Here is a 24,166-nt window from a genome sequence, read left to right as displayed (position 1 = left end):
ACTCCTCACACCACTGCAGAGCCTCCATCAGCTTGAACAGTCCCCTGCTGACATGCAGGGTTAACGGATTCATGAGGTTGTCTCCATACCTGTACACGTCCATCTGCTCGATACAATTTGAATGAGACTCGTTCGACCAGGCAACATGTTTCCAGTCATCAAGAGTCCAATGTCAGTGTTGACAGGCCCAGGCGACGCGTAAAGCTTTGTGTCGCGCAGTTTTCAAGGGTACAAGAGTGGACCTTCGGCTCCGAAAGCCCATATCGATGATGTTTCATTGAATGGTTCGCACGCTGACACTTGTTGACGGCCCAGCATTGAAATCTGCAGCATTTTGCGGAAGGGTTGCACTTCTATCTCGTTGAACGATTCTCTTCAGTCGTCGTTGGCCCTGTTCTTGCAGGATCTTTTTCCGGCCGCAGCGATGTCGGAGGTTTGATGTTTTACCAGATTCCAGATATTCACGGTACACTCATGGTATGGTCGTACGGGAAAATGCCCACTTTATCGCTACCTCGGAGATGCTGTGTCCCATCGCTCGTGCGCCGACTATAACACCACGTTCAAACTTACTTAAATCATGATGACCTGCCACTGTAGCAGCAGTACCCTATCCAACAACTGCCCAAGACACTTGTCTTTTATAGCAGTTGCCGATTGCAGCCCCGTATTCTGCCTGTTTATATACCTCTGTATTTGAATACGCATGCTCATACCAGTTTCTTTAGCGCTTCAATGTATATTTGTACTTAGCCTTTAACCACAGTTATAATGTGTTGGCTGTTGTTGTTATTGTGATCAGTACTGTGAAAGACGATTCAAATTCGGCCCTTTGAAGTAATCAGTGAATCTGCTTCACACAGTGAATCCTACTGCATCGGCGTAAGAGACGACGCCTACCAAGGGTATCACATTGTCCTTGAGCAGTTCAGTAATTATTGATACGTCTGCATTATAAGGCATTCCTCCACATCGTCGAGCGACTGTTTACTAAAATGTTATACGCTCCTTCTTCATAGTGTAAGAACATTAGTGTGACTGCTTCGCTCTTCCTGAGTGCTCTCAAAAAAATGGTTCAATTGGCTCTGAGCACTATGGGACTTAACATCTATGGTCAGCAGTCCCCTAGAACTTAGAACTACTTAAACCTAACTAACGTAAGGACAGCACACAACGCCCAGCCATCACGAGGCAGAGAAAATCCCTGACCCCGCCGGGAATCGAACCCGGGAACACGGGCATGGGAAGCGAGAACGCTACCGCATGACCATGAGATGCGGGTTGAGTGCTCTCACTCTTCCTCCACTCCCCTAACTTCTATATACAGGGTTATTACAAATGATTGAAGCGTTTCACAGCTCTACAATAACTTTATTATTTGAGATATTTTCACAATGCTTTGCACACACATACAAAAACTCAAAAAGTTTTTTTAGGCATTCACAAATGTTCGATATGTGCCCCTTTAGTGATTCCGCAGACATCAAGCCGATAATCAAGTTCCTCCCACACTCGGTGCAGCATGTCCCCATCAATGAGTTTGAAATGGTAAGGCTTCTGCTTTAGCCTTTTCCGTAAGATTTTCCAAACCGTCGGCTGTGGTACGTTTAGCTCCCTGCTTGCTTTATTCGTCGACTTCCGCGGGCTATGCGTGAAACTTGCCCGCACACGTTCAATCGTTTCTTCGCTCACTGCAGGCCGACGTGTTGATTTCCCCTTACAGAGGCATCCAGAAGCTTTAAACTGCGCATACCATCGTCGAATGGAGTTAGCAGTTGGTGGATCTTTGTTGAACTTCTCCTGAAGTGTCGTTGCACTGTTATGACTGACTGATGTGTGTGCATTTCAAGCACGACATACGCTTTCTCGTCTCCTGTCGCCATTTTGTCTCACTGCGCTCTCGAGCGCTCTGGCGGCAGAAACCTGAAGTGCGGCTTCAGCCGAACAAAACTTTATGAGTTTTTCTACGTATCTGTAGTGTGTCGTGACCATATGTCAATGAATGGAGCTACAGTGAATTTATGAAATCGCTTCAATCATTTGTAATAGCCCTGTACTTCCGGAATACCAAAAGTAACATACTTTTTTTTAGATAGATCGCTGCGTGAGCTTCATGTTTTGCCTCTGCTACTACTGTTGCGCTGCACTGCACTGCCCCAATAGCAAAATATTTCTCACAGCGCGCCGGAAATCGCGTCGCGCAAACCAACCGCACAATACTGCTCTCGTCTAGGGAAAGCAGTAGCACCTACTGACTTTCAGCAAACTGTAGAAATAAATTCAAACCTTTCTGAAATTTCTTCTCTCTTTCACCCTCCCACAAAAAGAGTAAAGGGAAAAAATTTGTTCCGTACTACATTTCGGATATTGGTTTGCTAAAAATTCTGCGTCATATGTGAAATTTTAATTTATCACTTCACTCTTACTGACGCTATTGGCCAGAAAGCTTGCACACGCTAACGACTTATGCCGCTGAAGTCAACTCTAAAATTATGTTGTTGTACGACACATAGATTAGGAGATATGGTACTGAGCAGTAAGGGAAAACCAACTTTTCTTAAAAGCTTTCATAAAATCTTTCTCTATTGCCGCGCGGAATAGCTGGCCGGGCTAAGACGACTTGTCACGGTTCACGCGGCTCCCCCCGTCGAAGCTTCCAGTCCTTTCTCGGGCATGGGTGTGTTTTTAAGTTAGTTTAAGTTAGATTATGTAGTGTGTAAACTTAGGCACCGGTGACCTCAGCAGTTTGGTTCAATAGGATCTAACACTAAAAAAAGAAAAAAAAATTCTATGTTTCAATAGCAAATGGTTCAAATGGCTCTAAGCACTATAGGACTTAACATCTGAGGTCATCAGTCCCCTAGACATAGAACTACTTAAATCTAACTAACCTAAGGACATCACACACATCCATGCCCGAGACAGGATTCGAACCTGCGACCGTAACAGCAGCGCGGTCCCGGACTGAAGCGCCTAGAAGCGCTCGACCAAAGCGGCCGGCTCCTCTCGGAGGTTGGTCCTACTTATGTATGAGATATATTATTACTAAGTTACGTTAAATGAAACTTTAAGATATTATAATGTATTGGCAGTCATCAACGTATTTCATAATCACGCTTTAGTTGTTTTTGTGGTCCTCAGTCCTGAGACTGGTTTGATGCAGCTCTCCGTGCTACTCTATCCTGTGCAAGCTTCTTCATCTCCCAGTACATACTGCAGCCTACATCCTTCTGAATCTGCTTAGTGTATTCATCTCTTGGTCTCCCTCTACGATTTTTACCCTCCACGCTGCCCTCCAGTACTATATTAGTGATCCCTTGATGCCTCAGAACATGTCCTACCAACCGGTCCCTTCTCCTCCTAAAGTTGTGCCACAAACTCCTCTTCTTCCCAATTCTATTCAATACCTCCTCATTAGTTATGTGATCTATCCATCTAATCTTCAGCATTCTTCTGTAGTACCACATTTCGAGAGCTTCTATTCTCTTCCTGTCTAAACTATTTATTGTCCACGTTTCACTTCCATACATGGCTACACTCCATACAAATTCTTTCAGAAACGACTTCCTGACACTTAAATCAATACTTGATGTTAACAAATTTCTCTTCTTCAGAAACGCTTTCCTTGCCATTGCCAGTTTGAATTTTATATCCTCTCTACTTCGACCATCATCAGTTATTTTGCTCCCCAAATAGCAAAACTCCTTTACTACTTTAAGTGTCTCATTTCCTAATCGAATTCCGTCAGCATCACCAGACTTTATTCGACTACATTCCATTATCCTCGTTTTGCTTTTGTTGATGTTCATCTTATACCCTCGTTTCAAGACACTGTCCATTCCGTTCAACTGGTCTTCCAAGTCCTTTGCTGTCTCTGACAGAATTACAATGTCATCGGCGAACCTCAAAGTTTTTATTTCTTCTCCATGGATTTTAATACCTACTCCGAACTTTTCTTTTGTTTCCTTTACTGCTTGCTCAATGTACATATTGAATAGTATCGGGAAGATGCTACAACCCTGTCTCACTCCCTTCCCAACCACTGCTTCCCTTTCATGTCCCTCGACTCTTATAACTGCCATCTGGTTTCTGTACAAATTGTAAATAGCAGTTCGCTCCCTGTATTTTACGCCTGCCACCTTTAGAATTTGAAAGACAGTATCCCAGTTAACATTGTCAAAAGCTTTCTCTAAGTCTACAAATGCTAGAAACGAAGGTTTGCCTTCCTCTTAATCTTTCTTCTAAGATAAGCCGTAGGGTCAATATTGCCTCACGTGTTCCAACATTTCTACGGAATCCAAACTGATCTTCCCCGAGGTAGGCTTCTACCAGTTTTTCCATTCGTCTGTACAGAATTCGCGTTAGTATTTTGCAGCTGTGACTTATTAAACTGATAGTTCGCTAATTTTCACATCTGTCAACACCTGCTTTCTTTGGGATTGGAATTATTATATTCTTCTTGAAGTCTGAGGAAATTTCGTCTCTCTCATACATCTTGCTCACCAGATGGTAGAGTATTGTCAGGACTGGCTCTCCCAAGGCTGTCAGTAGTTCTAATGGAATGTTGTATACTCCCGGGGCCTTCTTTCGACTCAGGTCTTTCAGTGCTCTGTCAAACTCTTCACGGAGTATCATATCTCCCATTTCCTCTTCATCTACATCCTCTTCCATTTCCATAATATTGTCCTCAAGAACATCATCCCTTATATATACTCCTTCCACCTTTCTGCTTTCCCTTCTTTGCTTAGAACTGGGTTTCCATCTGAGCTCTTGATATTCATACAAGTCGTTCTCTTATCTCCAAAGGTCTCTTTAATTTTCCTGTAGGCAGTATCTATCTTACCCCTCGCGAGATAAGCCTCTACATCCTTACATTTGTCCTCTAGCCATCCCTGCTTAGCCATTTTGCACTTCCTGTCGATCTCATTTTTGAGACGTTTGTATTCCTTTTTGCTTGCTTCACTTACTGCATTTTTGTATTTTCTCCTTTCATCAATTAGATTCGGTATCTCTTCTGTTACCCAAGGATTTCTACTAGCCCTCGTCTTTTTACCTACTTGATCCTCTGCTGCCTTCTCTACTTCATTCCTCAAAGCTACCCATTCTTCTTCTACTGTATTTCTTTCCACCCTCCTTGTCAATTGTTCCCTTATGCTCTCCCTGAAACTCTGTACAACCTCTGGTTCTTTCAGTTTATCCAGGTCCCATCTCCTTAAATTCCCACCTTTTTGCAGTTTCTTCAGTTTTAATCTACAGTTCATAACCAACAGATTGTGGTCAGAGTCCACATCTGCCCCTGAAAATGTCTTACAATTTAAAACCTGGTTCGTAAATATCTGTCTTAGCATTATATAATCTATCTGAAACCTAGTATCTCCAGGGTTCTTCCATGTATACAACCTTCTTTCATGATTCTTGAACCAAGTGTTAGCTATGATTAAGTTATGTTCGGTGCAAAATTCTATCAGGCGGCTTCCTCTTTCATTTCTTAGCCCCAATCCATGATCGCCTACTATGTTCACTTCTCTCCCTTTTCCTACTCTCGAATTCCAGTCACCCATGACTATTAAATTTTCGTCTCCCTTCACTACCTGAATAATTTCTATTATCTCATCATACATTTCATCAATTTCTTCATAATCTGCAGAGCTAGTTGGCATATAAACTTGTACTACTGTAGTAGGCGTGGGCTTCGTGTCTATCTTGGCCACAATAATGCGTTCACTATGCTGTTTGTAGTAGCTTACCCGCACTCCTATTTTTTTATTCATTATTAAACCTACTCCTGCATTACCTCTATTTGATTTTGTATTTATAACCCTGTATTCACGCTTTAGTTATCTAGTTTTTATTTAAAAAATCGTGTATAGCCACAGCCTCTGCACTGTTGTGCCCTGATTGTCGCGCTGTTAATACGCAGTATCAAAATGGCTGGGCTGCTTCCCTTTCCGTAGCGTAACGCGCGTGTGGAACACGGTTACAAAATGCCGAGAAATATGTTGTTCTTAACGTTTTTCACAAATTCACGGAGATAACCGCCTTTGAAGTTTTTCGAGGGACTGTATTACATACAGCTGAAACACTGACTCACACTGGATGAATAACGGTATCGGTAGTGCTGTAAATCGATAATTTACTGCTGTTCGTGGTTCGCTGGTTCAAGTTTTACCTGAGTCACATTTGTTTCTCGTTCCATTTGAAATACCTAAATCTCGTAATTGTAAAATTCATCATAATTTTTATGAATAATGCTCATCTTCTTGTTTCTAATTACGTATTCACGCGACATTCCTATTTTCATTTAAAGGTTGCTTAAATTAAGAAAATATAACAGTTTAATTTTTAAGGCAAAAATGAGAAACCAAATAGTCTTTATTTGGACTATGTCCATTGTTTTATACCACAGATGTAGATAAGTGTCGTAGAAACAAGGGGAAACAAACATTTACACAGCATCGAGCACTTCATACAGAAGCTGCATTTTTACACTTGCCACAGTAGCAATACAATATGAACCCAACAGAACTGATCTGGAGCCAAGTTACGGGATTTGGCCCGCGAAATAACAAGACTGTTCAACTGCCAGACGTACTGGAACTAACGCAGGCAGCTTTTTCACATATCACTGCCAAACGCTGGCGGGACATAGAACAGCAAGCACCTCATAAAAGAAGAGGAGAAAATGCGCCGCCTGGGTGGCTTCTGCCGTTGATCGACTCGTTATCAATGTAGCAGATGACGGTTCCAGAACTGAAACGTATTTCTCGGATTCGGATAAGGAAGGAGCTGAGAGATTACCTGACGACTGACTGTAATACCTCTAGTGTTGTCAGCATTCAACAATAGGTGAAATCCCTGCAGTCTGCTTTTGCATCACACATAGCTCGCTCAGAAAAATTACCCTCTATTTAAGTTAGGAGTTTTCATCACTTTCTTTTGTAATTAGCATACTATCAGGTGAGAACGAGAGCACTTTATACTTTCCGTCTGGTCACCTTAGAAGCGCGCGGTAGTACTGGAGTTTTGCGAAATATTATTTCATTCTTTTTAAAAATTAAATGACACTCGAAGCTATATTGTTTCTTTGTTCGTCTCTTTCTACGTCTGAACTGCAACTGCTCACACCATTGTAGGTTAGTTGGACCGCTGGCAGGCCAGGGCTGTCAAAATTTAATGCGCCGGTAAAGCTGTTGGCCCGCGTTATCGCTCAGTCCATGTGCGTGTTACACACCATAAAACGTATACCTATGAATTTACATGGTTGTACTGGTCACAGTTTGCATTCCGCTCCAAGGGAAACGAAATCCAATGAGATTCGAGCAAACGCTGAAGCATACATGGCGTAATGTTTACATCAGATTTATTCTTATGATAAATAGAGTATAAGAAAACGTAGCTTCTTTGACGTTTTACAGCGTCGTTGGATGACATTTCTGGACAGGATGACATTTCTGGAGACGGGTTCCTGTCCGCACGACACCCCCTAAGACCGCTCGACGTCCATCGGTATCGTTTTCTAGCACCCTGTACAGTCGAGTCGCCATAACTTGATCCCTGAAAGTTAGCGCTACTGTTACCAGGTTTCAACAGTTACGGAAACGACGGCAGGAAAAAAAAATACTGGATTCATCCCATATTGAGCGATAGATCAACTAAAGGAAAGTTCGTGCTTCTACACAACAAACTGAAGGCAAATCCGGACAAGTTCTTTGAATACTGCAGGATGTCGGTTAACTCATTTGAAATGCTTCTGAATATGATTGGAGAGAAAATTTCTAAAAGGAACACAACATGTTATAAAACCAAAAATAAGACATGTGTGGCTACTTCATTATGAAATACCTACTTTTGATAATATCGCACCACGCATTGTTAGATTGCATATGTTCTTTATTATGAAATGCCTATTGAAATAATACCGCTCCACGCAGTGTTGCACATGTTGGCATCGCTACGATTTCAGATCGGTAATTGACGGTAAGCGTCGGAGGAAAGGGCTTAGGTTCCAGACTCTGCCGCAGCGTGTCTCCCGCCCGTGTGGCCAGCGCCCAGCGTGAAAAACACGCAAAACGAATGCACCCGAGAGCGTTCGTTCAGCGTGAAAGCCGAAGTTTGCGGGCCCGCGGCGTGCGAAAACGCCTCGTGTGGCCAGACCCATTCAACACGCAATGGTCTATAATGTCGGCTTGAACGCCTGCAGAAACGCGCGTGAAAGAAACGCTCGTGTGGCCGTAGCCTAAGTCCTCACAGCTGTAGGAGAAACAATATTCCTCGGTACAGCTGCGACAACACAGGCATTGGCATAGAGACGTCTACAAAACAGCTATCCTGGTGGTTTCTGTTCTCGAAATGTTCTGAGTTTATTACCTGGTACATTTCGAATGTTACATGTCACACCAACGCAGCTTTTTTACGTACAAAATGGCTATACCTTGAAGAGATGAACTTTTTGACACATCTTTGCATAGATAATAGCAGCTGTTGGTGAAATATTTCAATTTTCCCTCGAATCGATAATTATATTTTTCTTAATTATCCAGATTTCTTTCAAACGACTGAATTTCTTTCAGCAGATCTAGACCTCTAGTCGGTCAGTTTGACAGCACGGTTGTCCATTTCCCACTCTGTTTAGCTATGGAAATTCGGACAAATAGTTTCCCTTACGCTAATTACCTTCAAGGAAATCTAGACTTCAGACTAATCAATCTGATACCCAATATCCCAGTTTCCCATTCTTCATTTGGCTATGAAAGCTCTGCCAAAAACAAACTGTGTAATGCGTAGGAAGTAATGTTTTCGTTACACTGTTACATTTCACCAAAAATGGACTTAATCTCTTTGAGGATGTCCGCATAGAAATAGGTATCAGTGACAATGAAGCTACTGTAGCAACAATGATTACGAAAGTACAACAGATAACTAAAAAATAGAAGAATTTACATATTCAGCAAGGTAGATGAAGAAGCAGTAGTGTCATATCTCAAAAAGGAACTCTAAACACCCAACGCTGGAGAGGAGCATGTAGAAGAACTATGGTTCAAGTCTGTGCACTTGATAGGTTAGGGTGACAATTATTCAACTATATGAAACAAAAGCGTCATAGCTTCTGAACGGTATGCGTCAGGACGTTCAAACTGCACATTTGGCCACGGGGCATGATGGAAATTAGTAAACACTGTTGCGAGCTGCCAGGGTGGAGAAGAGTTCGTACCTCTTTAATCGAGAAGAATTTTGCATGAGAACGAGACATGTACTCGACCCTCTCCTTATCTACCAACTAATTAATTATGCGCACAATGGTAACGGAAGGAAATGATGGTGGAACCTGCTGGTTGGTAAAATAAGGAGTGCACATTCACAATAATTTAACAAAAATAGCAATCTACTCAAAAAAAGAGAACTGTAACATAATAAACAACAGGAAATGGGATTCTGCATATATCTACGAAATGATATGCGGAGTAAATATTACAGTGAGATTTATTATACATCAGAACGTAAATGCACATGATTGTCGACACAAACAGTAGGTTAAAGGGTAGGGTATACTGAACCATTGTCAGAACAAGAATTGGGTTGAGAACAAGGGGCTCCTACTCTCTGTGATGCAACAGATTGACGATAATGACTGGAGGTCCTAATTAATCAAATATTAATCTCCCAACTATATAGCAGTATCGCAATTAGTAGTGAGAGCTCAAAAGGGATCACATGGAGAAACAAGCAAGGTGGACTTGTAGCAAGGCGAGCGCGCGTGCTGCAGGGATTCACTGCATTGATAAGGTCCTACAATGCCCGAGCCGCAAAATACTGTACCAATACTGAAATCTGCAGCATGTCGTCGGTAGGCAGCGTCCTGATGATGTAGGCGCCGACTTCTGCCGTGCAGCAACTCTGTGTCAAGCCCTGGCCTCGAAGGCTGTCCGAGAATTCCAAGTTCTTCCAAAAAAGAGCGACCAAGTAGCAAGACCGTCTGACTCCGACAAAGATCAGATCCCGAATCTTACTCTGTAATGCGATGCAAGAACGAAGCCAACATTGCTCAAATCCCTACTCTCCTCGAAAACCGCGAACCAGCATTCAGTTCTGATTCCAAAATTCCCTCATACTGTCTCAGAACATCATTCGCGCCAATAGCGACCGTTCCCTCCAATTTCGAACAGGGCTTTATGACGTCAACTAGCCTCAGTTTAAGCTGAACAATCATGCCTCTGCTATTCAGCTGAGGACACTGAACTTGCCATTTGACCGGCTATGAAAACAACCTGCCTAGACCACCGGACATCCGGTACCAGACAGTCGCACCCAGCAGGGCACAGTCCACAAGTATTCTCAGAATCAAGAGGACAATGCAGTCAGTTGGCGCCAGGAGTCTTCATTCCGGACGCACCGAAACGGTAAACACATAAACTGGGGCGACACTCAGACGTCTCCCAGGTCGTTTCACCCTGCACACAATAGGCGAAACTCGACTGACGTCAGTCGTTCCGCCAGGCACTTAAGTCCGTTGTACGAACCCCTCAGAATTCAGGGAAGTGCAATCCCCAACCAGAAATGCAGTATGCCGCGTCCTCCGATGCTTGCCTCGCACAGGACACACAGGAAAGTAACCCAACAAGCATAGGAATCAAATGAAAAGTATTTTTTGAGCTCTCGGTACAAATACTCTCATTACAATAACCCTATTCAGTCTGCTACTAACGTGCAATGACATGGAACATTAAGGGGATACGAAATCGGATTTTGGGTTAAAAAATCGAATTTTTTTTATTGGCGTATTATATTCTGCCATGTTTCCTCTTTAAAATGACGTATCATACATAGCTCTACTACAATTATAACTATTTTATTTTTATATATTTGTGAGATCGGGTATTGCGCTTTAGTTATACACGTCTCTCGTGGCTGACCATGAACTTTTTGGCAGTACCTTTAAAGTGACATGAATTCAAATATCCCGGTTTCCAGCGACTATTTATACACTAGTTGCCCGAAAATGTTTCTCTCTGGTTTCCTCAAGTTACTCTTTGACTTTGTGGCGGGACTGTTTTGTAAACAGTGTGATATAAGAAAGTAGTTGTTGTTCAGTTATTTCGTATTTAGTGCTTCATTTTTCGCAGTGAAAATGCCTAGAGCTAAAGCAAAAGTATTTAAAAAGCGTGTGAACTGGCAAAAGAAAAGAAATAATGATTCATTAGCAAAGCAAAGCAGTTCATCATCATCACTGTTGGAAAATGTGAATCCACTTATTACTGATTTGCCGAACGAACTTACACCAAATGAAAACAGTGCTTCTCATAAAAAACTAAGAGATTTGGAAGAGAAATATAATTTACTTGATAGAGGGAATGAAGTTTTTGAACTCATTGATACGAATATATTGTGTGAAGCTCTTGAAAACAGTTTGTGCTGCAAAAAATGTCATGGAAACGTTTCTCTGAAAGTAGAATCCCATGTTGGCCTGGCTGCCCAGTTTAATTTAATATGCAGTGTTTGTAAATACAGCTGTAAGTTTCCAAGTTCGGTTTCAGTAACTGTAAATAATGGATACAAGAAAACTGAACTTTATAGTGTAAATATTAGGTTAGTTTTGGATTGCGAGCAATTGGTAAGGGCAAAGCAGCTGGTGATATGCTATGTGGTGTTCTAAATCTTCCAAGTGCACCTTCAAAGTTTGAAGCTTACAATTATGTACTAGGATCTGCAGTTGAAGATGTAGCACAGAAGTCAATGCAGGTTGCTGTGGAAGAAGCAGTGGAAGAAAATGACGGCAGTCGTGACCTCACAGTGGCGTTTGATGGCACGTGGCAGAAAAGGGGCCACACCTCCAACAATGGTGTTGTAACAGCAACTAGTGTTGATACTGGCAAGGTTATTGATGTTGCAATAATGTCTAAATACTGTAGGTGCACAGGCAGGCTGAAAAATGAACACAGTGATGACTGTATTGCTAATTATTATGGTAGTAGTGGTGGCATGGAGGTTGCTGGGGTGAAGAAAATTTTTCATCGCTCTTCACAGTGGTATAATGTTCGCTATGTCAAATATCTGGGAGATGGTGACTCTAAAGCATTCAAAGAAGTTTTGGAAAGCAAGCCATATGGGAACAGTGTAAATATAAGCAAACTTGAATGTATAGGACATGTGCAGAAGAGAATGGGTGCCAGGCTGAGAAGGTTAAAATCAGTTATGAAAGGGAAAAAACTAGATGATGGGAAAACCTTGGATGGCAGAGGAAGATTGACTGGTTCCATAATAGACCACATTCAGAACTGCTATGGCCTTGCAATCAGGCAAAATACAGGCAATCTTGAAGAAATGAGGAGAGCTATATGGGCTTTATATTTCCACACCGCATCCACGGATGAGCATCCACAACATGGTTTGTGCCCCAAAGGTGAAAACAGCTGGTGTAAATACAATAGGGGACTAACAACAGGAGAGAAATACATTCACCACCACAGTCTACCATCAGCCATCATGGCAGAAATAAAGCCCATTTTCAGAGATCTGGCTGACAGAAGTCTTCTGATGAAATGTCTTCACGGAAAAACGCAGAACCCCAACGAGTGCTTGAATAGTGTGATATGGCATCGTCTCCCAAAAACAGTGTTTGTCGGAATTAATACACTACATTTTGGTGTGTATGATGCTGTGGCAACCTTCAATCTTGGAAATATAACTAAATGCCAGGTCCTTCAAAAGTTGGGTATGTGTGTTGGTTCCCGTACGGTACGTGCTATGTTCTTTTTAGATCAGCACAGACTAAGGCATGCTGATAATATAATCAAGACATTAGTGAAAAAAACAAGACAGGTGCAGAGGGGTGCCAAAAGAAGACTTGAAGATGATTATGAAGACTGTGAAGGGGGTATTAGCTACGGATCAGGAATGTTTTAATCTTCTTTCTCCGTTTCCCGTAAGTTTACTTTTTACTTCATCTAGGAACATTATCTCAGGTACTGGTCAACCTAGAAGTCTGAAATTTTTATGACGTAGTGACATAGGTCCCTATTACCTACTGAAACAACGATTTTTTAATTACTTGATTTACAAAAGACTTAGGGGTGATAGTCTAGTAAAAAGCGATGGAAAAAATTTACTTAAAAATAAATGTACAATATCTCTGTAAGAAAATACTTTGACAATAAACTGTTGTTTCAGTATTGTTGTAACATATGAATGCACATACAGTAAAATTTTTACCTCTCTGTCTCCAGTAGTTTGTGAGAAAATGTTCCCTATAGTAGGCATATTTTAACATTGCGGGGATAGGTGATTCCGTATCCCCTTAATAAAATTGATGAAAATGAGAGGTGACATGCAAAAGAGGGCATGGAACCTCTCACTGTTTGGTTCGGTTTAGCAACGGAGCCCACTTTCATTTGGATTGGTTTGTCAATAAGCAAAACTAGGGCATTTGGGATACTGAGGATCCGCATTTCGCGATCGAGAAATCACTTCACCCGCAGCAGGTGACTGTGTGGTGCTCAATGTCCAGTCACGGAATAATCGGTGCGACATTTCTTGATGGCACGATGACTGCTGACAGCACGTGAAGATTTTGGAAAATGATATCATCCCCTTTATCCAAAGTGATTCTGATTCCGACAAGATGTGATTTATGCAAGATGAAGCTCGACCCCATTGACGCAGGAGTGTTTGATGTCCTGGAGGAGCACTTTGGGGACCGCATTATGGCTCTGGGGTACCCTGAGGCCTCTGGCATGGGCCTCTATTGGCTGCCATATTCTCCAGATCTGAACAATCTCGACTCCTTTTTGTAGGGCTATATTAAAGACAAGATGTACAGCAATATCCTCAAGACCATTGTTGAACTGAAAATAGCCAATCAGGAGGCATCGACAACACCGACGTTCCAACACTTTAGTGGTCATGCAGAATTTCGCTATTCGTCTACGACACATTATCGGTAATGATGGCAGGCATATCAAACATGTCGTAACCTAAATCCGGTTATTTGCAGAGACGTTTCCATGTTAAATAAAGTGTAATTTTTGGAATTAATTTACGTTTTTTTACGTAGTTCAATAATTTTCATCCTGTATGAACCTAATAGGACAGTTCATGATGGGAGGGGTCCTCCATCGTATACAGTCACTGTAAAGAAGCTTCTAAGGAAATAAGACTACTGTATAACAGGTGTGAAGCAGGGTATGGGGCTACAGACAGGGTGATGCTAAATGAAACGAACTTGGCTCTTGAGAGGACAAGGCGCGGAGTCTTCAATGATACCGTAGTAGGATGTTCTAGAACTATCTCCTACAGAACCCACAGAAATTCTGGTGGTGTGTAAAGGCTGTAGTGTCCAGTCACTCGTGGACGATACAGGGACTAATGTCGACAGTAGCAAAGTAGAAGCAGAAACGCTGAACTCGGTTTTCAAATGTTCGTTTACAAATGAAAATCTAAGGGCATTTTCCCAATTTAGTTCTCACACTGTTGGAAAGATGAGTGATGTAAATGTTAATGTCAGCCGTGTTGGGAGGCAGCTGAAATGGCTAAAATAGAACAAAACTCCAGGGCTCGTTGGAACCCCTATCAGATTCTGTATCGAATTCGCGGCTGCATTAGCCTCTCTTGTAACTCTAATTTATCGTAGATCCCATGAACAAGAAACCGTGCACAGTAGTTAGAAGAAAGCACATATCACACCCATTTAGAAGAAGGTAGTAGAAGTAATACACAAAACGACGGTTCAGTATTCTTGACAGATATTTGCTGTAGAATTTTAGAACATACTCAGAGCTCACAGTCAGACGTAATGAGGTATCTCTAACAGAACGGCCTCCTCCACTCCAACCAGCATGGATTCTTTTTTTAATATGACATACTGAAAGTCTTGGATCAACGCAATTAGGAAGACGCAGTATTTCACGATTTCTTAAAAGTATTTCACACAGTACCACATCTATGCTTATTATCAAAAATACGATCTTACGACGGTATCAAGCGAAATTTGTATTGGATTGAGGATATCTTGATAGAGAGGACTTAGCATGTTATCTTGGATGGAGAGTTATCGGCAGATGAAGAAGCAACTTCTAGTGTGCCAAAGGAAAGTGTGGTAGGATCTTTGTTGTTCATGTTGTGTAGTAATGACTTTGCAGACAACCTTGTAGTAACCTCAGACTTTTTGCGAATGATATGGTTATCTATAACAAAGTACTGTCTGAAAAAAGCTGGAATAATAGTCACTCGGATGTTCTTAAGGTTTCATAGTTGTCCAAACGTCGCCAGCTTCTTTCAAATGTTCAGAAGTGTAAAATTGTGCAGTTCACAAATCGAAAAAACGTTGTATACTACAACTATGTATCAACACGTCACGGTTGGAATCAGTCACCTCATATACACTCCTGGAAATTGAAATAAGAACACCATGAATTCATTGACCCAGGAAGGGGAAACTTTATTGACACATTCCTGGGGTCAGATACATCACATGATCACACTGACAGAACCACAGGCACATAGACACAGGCAACAGAGCATGCACAATGTCGGCACTAGTACAGTGTATATCCACCTTTCGCAGCAATGCAGGTTGCTATTCTCCCATGGAGATGCTGGATGTAGTCCCGTGGAACGGCTTGCCATGCCATTTCCACCTGGCGCCTCAGTTGGACCAGCGTTCGTGCTGGACGTGCAGTCCCAAACATGCTCAATGGGGGGCAGATCCGGAGATCTTGCTGGCCAGGGTAGTTGACTTACACCTTCTAGAGCACGTTGGGTGGCACGGAATACATGCGGACGTGCATTGTCCTGTTGGAACAGCAAGTTCCCTTGCCGGTCTAGGAATGGTGGAACGATGGGTTCGATGACGGTTTGGATGTACCGTGTACTATTCAGTGTCCCCTCGACGATCACCAGTGGTGTACGGCCAGTTTAGGAGATCGCTCCCCACACCATGATGCCGGGTGTTGGCCCTGTGTGCCTCGGTCGTATGCAGTCCTGATTGTGGCGCTCACCTGCACGGCGCCAAACACGCATACAACCATCATTGGCACCAAGGCAGAAGCGACTCTCATCGCTGAAGACGACACGTCTCCATTCGTCCCTCCATTCACGCCTGTCGCGACACCACTGGAGGCGGGCTGCACGATGTTGGGGCGTGAGCGAAAGACGGCCTAACGGTGTGCGGGACCGTAGCCCAGCTTCATGGAGACGGTTGCGAATGGTCCTTGCCGATACCCCAGGAGCAACAGTGTCCCTAATTTGCTGGGAAGTGGCGGTGCGGTCCCCTACGGCACTGCGTAGGATCCTACGGTCTTGGCGTGCATCCGTGCGTCGCTGCGGTCCGGTCCCAGGTCGACGGGCACGTGCACCTTCCGCCGACCACTGGCGACAACATCGATGTACTGTGGAGACCTCACGCCCCACGTGTTGAGCAATTCGGCGGTACGTCCACCCGGCCTCCCGCATGCCCACTATACGCCCTCGCTCAAAGTCCGTCAACTGCACATACGGTTCACGTCCACGCTGTCGCGGCATGCTACCAGTGTTAAAGACTGCGATGGAGCTCCGTATGCCACGACAAACTGGCTGACACTGACGGCGGCGGTGCACAAATGCTGCGCAGCTAGCGCCATTCGACGGCCAACACCGCGGTTCCTGGTGTGTCCGCTGTGCCGTGCGTGTGATCATTGCTTGTACAGCCCTCTCGCAGTGTCCGGAGCAAGTATGGTGGGTCTGACACACCGGTGTCAATGTGTTCTTTTTTCCATTTCCAGGAGTATATATATATATATATATATATATATATATATATATATATATATATAGAGAGAGAGAGAGAGAGAGAGAGAGAGAGAGAGAGATACGGAATGGAACGATGACATTGGCTCTCTTGTAGGCAAATCAGGTGCACGCTTCGGTTTGTTGCTAGAATCTTTTCATTTGTTTATGACATACGGCGTTATATTCTAGGATAACTCTTCCCTTTCACAAAGGATATTTTTGGCTCAGAAACGGACAGTTTGAACAATAAGTGGCCTAGTTTCTCAATCCTCTTGTCCACTGCTCAGGGCTCTGAGAATCCTGACACTGGCCTCCCAGTATATATTTGCTCTAATGTTATTTATTGTTTACAGCGTGAACTTATTCCCAAGAATTAGCGGCTTTCAATCAGTTAGTACCTGGCAGAAATTAGATCTGCATTTGGACCGCACTTCCTTGATTCATAAGCAGAAAGGTGTCGGTATTCTGCTGCGGCAATTTTCAGTAAACTACGCCAAGAACTTAAAAAACAATCTTATCAGTAATTCTCGCACTTTCAAGCCTAAATTGAAGAATTTCCTCAAAGCTCACCCCTCCTATTCTGTGGAACAGTTCCTGGAAAAAATTAAGCTAAGTCCTGTGTTATATTGTTGATTGTGGCAATTATACTAGCAGCCTGTCGTCTACATACGATTTAGGTAAATTTATTTTATTTATTACTAACTTTTCTGGTGTTAATTTCGTGTACTGCCTCGTTTCACGACCATGGAGGTTTACTCCTCACTTTGGTCCTGTGAAACTTGTAACATTTTAATAAAAGAAAAAAAAATACTAGGTAAATGCAGTCAGCTTCATTCGTGCAACCTGTTCTAGAATATTACTCAAGTGGATGGGTCCTGTACCAGATAGGAATAACAAGGGATATCAAACATAATCATATTGAGAAGAGTGGTACGAATGGTCACAGGTTTCTTTGACCTATGAGAGAATGTCAGAGATATGCTGGAAGAACTGTACTGGCAGACTCTTCAAGATAGACAAGCTATTCCAAAAAAGCCTACTTACAAAGTTCCATAAAACGCTATAAATTATGAATCTAGGAATATACTACAACCTCCTACATATCACTCCCATATGGATCATGAGGACAATATTAGATTAATTACAGTGTGCATGGAAGTATTGATTCATTTATTTTATTTTAATCTGTTACCTGTACTTTAAACACATCCTGTACTCATTCTTAAACAAAAATTTTTGCTATCAACAGTAATTGTTTTTCCTATACATCAGCATATTGACCACAGACGTATTTAAACAGTCATTCTTTTCGTGCTCCATACATGAGAGGAATGGGAAAAAGCTCTAATAACTGGTACAGTGGAACGTGTCCTCCGCCATGGACTTCACAGTCATTTGCAGTGTATAGATGTAGATGCAAACGCAATCTGCTACCAGCTCCATAAATTTGTTTGTTGTTAGTCACTATCAACAATCTGGCCCCCATCAGTCATTAAAACGGCTGATAGGAGATGAGGTTTTTTTGGGTGTGTTTCCATTTCCATATCAGTCACATTCTGTTTTGTTTCTTGCTGTTTCTTTCATTTGTATTATTTAAAAAAAGTTATGTTTCAACATTGTTGTGAGCTGCTGATAAAGTAATAATTTATCTACTAACAGCTCAAATCATCTTCAGGTATTACAAAGTTATTTACATCAGCCTATATAGCAACATTCGTATTGTGGCTTCAAATTAAATAAAAGCCATTTGCCCTCGGTACACTCAATAGTGAAATGTTCTGCTGGAGCTTTAGTACTAAGTATGTAGAGTGCACTCCACACAAAAGGATGGAACCTGATTATGATAATATATGAAGATCGGTTAACTCTGTGAGTTCATTTTGCTATTGACTGTATAGTATATTTTACTTTTGATAGTGGTGACCCAGGACTGCTTTCATTTCATTTGTAAGATCATTGCCATGTAGCCTACAGTAAATAATTTTATGATAGCTGAAGATGATCAGATGCTCGAAACTGGTAGTTAATGGAGACTTATTTTGTCAGAAGCTCGTGACAGTTTTGAAATTTTCAAATATGAGCTGTGTAGCGCCACCTGCACAAAATATATTGTATTGTTTCTATCGATTTTGAATCGTGCCCCAGGTACACACTCACACACACACATTTTAGCGCAGAGCGATGTTAAGAAACCAAGCTGAGACCCACCTCTTTTCAGAAGGACTCGCCAGCCAGTGTGGGGTTCCTGATGACCTCGGACTCCCCAGGAGATGACCTGTGCCTGCTGTCCTCCTGCCAGCACCTCATCATGACCTACGGCACCTTTGGACTGTCAGCCGCCATCTTGTGTGGCGGGAGAACAATCGTATATGATGCGCCCAGCCACGGCGCCAAGGATGGGCCCTCAGCCCACAAGATGGCGACCATGGTGCCTGGATGGCGACTCGTCGCGTAACACTGCAGCAACCTACTACTGAAAGTAGAGCACTCTAGCGGACTGGTGTTGTACCTACCTCCTATCTGCGACATTATGCCCAAGTTTTTCTAAAGTTTGAATCCTTGTGTTTCAAGGGCAACGTTCATACTGACTGAGCTGTTGAGGCATGGCTCATGGCCAGGCATTACAGCTTCACCACTGACATTAACTGTTTCAGTGGTGTTTCAGTGGTGCCCTACAGCAAAAAACGATGGACTATTTTATAGTAAATAAAACTAACAGTGCTTTATAATAACGTAAACAACTTCCTAAGACAATAACTAAATCAGTTTTTTGTGTTATTTACATCATCCTGTGTCCTCGTATTGCACTGTTGAGTGCCTTCGGTGAAGTACACATTGCTCCAAATGTCAGGCAACTTTTCACAATATCTGAACTTTTAAAACACAGATAGTGTCGAGCACACACACACACACACACACACTTTATATTTCAGTCGAGGGATATTTATAAACAAAGATTACTTTATTGTAAGAATCTGTATTTTCACACAGCCACAGTCAGAAAATGCAGGTTTCGACAAAACAGCACTAGGATAATAGTTGAACATCGAGACTAATGCCATGAAATTTAGAAGATCAGAAGCTATTAGATGTAAACCAACATTTGCAAATAAACTGGAACAGAAATCGTCCAACTTCACAGAAACCACTTTACTTAAAAAGTCGTTTCTCCTCCACAATCGTTTCTATTGGCTTCAACAGTTTTTGAACAAATAATACATTCTGGAGTGTGTGTGCTTGTGTGTTTCGTTAATTCATGTCAATATTTAATTAATAATATGTAAATACGGCTTAAAACTTCATGTGAAGTGTGCAGAGTGCACGCAAATTTGCACCTAGGAAAAGTACTATTTTCGTAAATAGTAGACATGCTCCACAACAAGGAGACATAATTCACAGACCATGAAAATAGCTGACTACGAAAGTTTCATATTACTTGGCGCTTCTAACCCATCTCACTATGTGCACACACATGGGTTTAACACATGTTACCATTTACATAAACTCTATTAAGTAGACTTTCTCGACGACCTTTACAATTCATTCTCAGAACTGTGTGAAGGAACTATATTGTGCCTGTTACATGAAGTTGCTCGATATTGCTAAGCTAATCAGTATTCTTGTTAATCATAATGTCATTTATTCTTGTTATTATTATTATGTATATGTGTCTTTTATTCCTGGTCCGATCATAGAGAGGGGCTGGAAGTCTTAATCTGGTCACGTTAAATTAATAATAAATAGATTTTTGTGTATCGATTTCATAATTTATTTCCCCAAATGAAACTAAAACAAAAACATGGTGTAGTACTTTCACAACACATTGATGCCAGTTCCATATATGCACTTCAAATATTTGATGACTTTGACCGAGATGAATGAAACGTAACATCACGAGTGTGTTATGTGTGTTTAATGGCAAATCCTCTCCATTCCTGCGCGTGCTCCTGCAGTACAGACCGACGCAGTTTATTTTGCACTTGAATGCGAATGCAGTATTTCTCTTCCGCTACGGTCGCAGGTTCGAATCCTGCCTCGGGCATGGATGTTTGTGATGTCCTTAGGTTAGTTAGGTTTAACTAGTTCTAAGTTCTAGGGGACTAATGACCTCAGCAGTTGAGTCCCATAGTGCTCAGAGCCATTTTTTGAGTATTTCTCTTCTGAAGTAAACAGCCACAACAATAGACAGTTTTACGGAATAGTCGATTGTTGGCAGTCTTCTGCCAGCATTTTAGTTTATTTCATTGCAGAAGTTCCTCTTTGCTGTCTGCAAAATGACTTTCTCGATAGAAGGAAGAACTGAAATTGTGAAAGCAAGTGTGAAAACGTGTTCGAGTGAAGAAACTCGCGAAATTTTCGGTGTCAAGTATACGGATAAAGGACTACAAACAAAGAGAGCAATACAAAGTCCGTAAAAAAATTAGCGCTCCTACGAATCAGTGCAAAATGTAAAACGACAAAAAATTCTTCCCGTTCGCACACCAGAAGTTATTGCAGACATTCACCTAAAAATTATTCAGAGTCCAAAGAAGTCTCAAGTAAATTGACCCAACAGCCGCATGTACAGGTAAGTACGAAAAGTTGCCAGCGGATATTGAAAAATCGTAATCTGAAGCCATAGCGTGTGATGGGAGAATGACAGTGAGAAACGTGTAGATGACTGCACGTGGCTTTTAAATAACGTCAACGACGGTTTGTTAGATTCTTTCCATTACATCATGTGTGATAACACACGGTTTCAGCTTTCCGATCATGTGAATTCACAGAAGACGAGGTAGAAGTAACGGAGAATCCTAACATTGTCTGGCAGCAACGACTCCATTATGAAAAAATCGGTGTTCGATGCGGTGTAAGAGTAATACGCATCTTTGGACGGGTATTTTTTGCCACTACCCTCAACACGATTGCAAATATGGAAATTTTTGATAATTTTTGTGCTCAACTCACTGAATATGACAGACAATGCAGCTTCTTCCAGCAAGATGGGGCAACGTGCCACATGTCTAAGCAACATGCCACACATCTAAGGTATTTCTGGAGCAAATCTATGATGTCTTCACTGAGGAACAAGCTATCAGCAAACATTTATGGCCATTACCTTCGTCGGATCTAACAACATGTGATTTTTTTCCTGTGGGGCACTTGAAGAACAAGGTCTATGAAACAAGTCCATACACAGTGTACTAACTGAAAGACAACATCAGTCGTGAAGTTGTCACCATCTATATCCGAAATTTACGCTAGGTGTATCTGAATATGCTTAGATGTCCACAGCTCGATTTTGCAGAGGGTCTCTTTCAACATCTTCTACAAAAGTTATTTTCGCTGTATTTCTCACTGCAGATAAATGGCAGTCCATTTCAGCTTTTCGTTTCTCTAATTTCACTTCATTTCGTTTATACACTCCTGGAAATGGAAATAAGAACACCATGAATTCATTGTCCCAGGAAGGGGAAACTTTATTGACACATTCCTGGGGTCAGATACATCACATGATCACACTGACAGATCCACAGGCACATAGACACAGGCAACAGAGCATGCACAATGTCGGCATTAGTACAGTGTATATCCACCTTTCGCAGCAATGCAGGCTGCTATTCTCCCATGGAGACGATCGTAGAGATGCTGGATGTAGTCCTGTGGAACGGCTTGCCATGCCATTTCCACCTGGCGCCTCAGTTGGACCAGCGTTCGTGCTGGACGTGCAGACTGCGTGAGACGACGCTTCATCCAGTCCCAAACATGCTCAATGGGGGACAGATCCGGACATCTTGCTGGCCAGGGTAGTTGACTTACACCTTCTAGAGCACGTTGGGTGGCACGGGATACATGCGGACATGCATTGTCCTGTTGGAACAGCAAGTTCCCTTGCCGGTCTAGGAATGGTAGAACGATGGGTTCGTTGACGGTTTGGATGTACCGTGCACTATTCAGTGTCCCCTCGACGATCACCAGTGGTGTACGGCCAGTGTAGGAGATCGCTCCCCACACCATGATGCCGGGTGTTGGCCCTGTGTGCCTCGGTCGTATGCAGTCCTGATTGTGGCGCTCACCTGCACGGCGCCAAACACGCATACGACCATCATTGGCACCAAGGCAGAAGCGACTCTCATCGCTGAAGACGACACGTCTCCATTCGTCCCTCCATTCACGCCTGTCGCGACACCACTGGAGGCGGGCTGCACGATGTTGGGGCGTGAGCGGAAGACGGCCTAACGGCGTGCGGGACCGTAGCCCAGCTTCATGGAGACGGTTGCGAATGGTCCTCGCCGATACTCCAGGAGCAACAGTGTCCCTAATTTGCTGGGAAGTGGCGGTGCGGTCCCCTACGGCACTGCGTAGGATCCTATGGTCTTGGCGTGCATCCGTGCATCGCTGCGGTCCGGTCCCAGGTCGACGGGCACGTGCACCTTCCGCCGACCACTGGCGACAACATCGATGTACTGTGGAGACCTCACGCCCCACGTGTTGAGCAATTCGGCGGTACGTCCACCCGGCCTCCCGCATGCCCACTATACGCCCTCGCTCAAAGTCCGTCAACTGCACATACGGTTCACGTCCACGCTGTCGCGGCATGCTACCAGTGTTAAAGACTGCGATGGAGCTCCGTATGCCACGGCAAACTGGCTGACACTGACGGCGGCGGTGCACAAATGCTGCGCAGCTAGCGCCATTCGACGGCTAACACCGCGGTTCCTGGTGTGTCCGCTGTGCCGTGCGTGTGATCATTGCTTGTACAGCCCTCTCGCAGTGTCCGGAGCAAGTATGGTGGGTCTGACACACCGGTGTCAATGTGTTCTTTTTTCCATTTCCAGGAGTGTACTTACATGGGGTAATTTTATCTACACCACTGTCTTGAACAGACAGACCATAACGAGCTTTCCTCAAACGGGAAATTTATTTCTCTCTTCTGAATCAGTGCGACTGGCCTGTAACGATTCCTGTACTTGCTTCCAAAACAATCATAAAAATGGTAGTACAGCGCTACTGTACTCAATACACTTTTAAATTTGTTCCCACAACTATTTGTTCTTACACACTCTCTGACAAACAAAAAAATGGCTCTGAGCACTATGGGACTTAACATCTATGGTCATCAGTCCCCTAGAACTTAGAACTACTTAAACCTAACTAACCTAAGGACAGCACACAACACCCAGCCATCACGAGGCAGAGAAAATCCCTGACCCCGCCGGGAATCGAACCCGGGAACCCGGGCGTGGGAAGCGAGAACGCTACCGCACGACCACGAGATGCGGGCGCTCTGACAAACAGACGTAACGAGAGAAGTTTCAACGGAAAGTTCACATTTGTGACCGGACTAGGTAGTCAACAACAACAAATTCGTAACCCTTACAGTGAACTGTAATCCACGGCTCGCTGGTAAAGGAACCACAATGGCATT

At 43.0% G+C, this 24,166-nt stretch overlaps 1 protein-coding gene across 1 annotated transcript in view; it reads left to right on the top strand.

The window, feature by feature from the left end:
• Window positions 1–19,384, top strand: part of LOC126452263 (uncharacterized) — a 151,840-nt gene extending 132,456 nt beyond the window's left edge. Inside the window, exon 6 of the mRNA XM_050091054.1 lies at window positions 18,977–19,384. Coding sequence (XP_049947011.1) covers window positions 18,977–19,213 — 237 coding nt within the window. The 3' untranslated portion in view covers window positions 19,214–19,384. The remainder of the gene's footprint in view (window positions 1–18,976) is intronic.
• The last annotated feature ends 4,782 nt before the right edge of the window (window positions 19,385–24,166 follow it).

This window comes from Schistocerca serialis, unplaced genomic scaffold (assembly GCF_023864345.2).
Source record: "Schistocerca serialis cubense isolate TAMUIC-IGC-003099 unplaced genomic scaffold, iqSchSeri2.2 HiC_scaffold_843, whole genome shotgun sequence".
In the NCBI taxonomy this organism is placed as follows: domain Eukaryota; kingdom Metazoa; phylum Arthropoda; class Insecta; order Orthoptera; family Acrididae; genus Schistocerca; species Schistocerca serialis.
The sequence above is the reverse complement of the archived record's forward strand: the minus strand, read 5'-3'. Positions and strand labels throughout refer to the sequence as shown.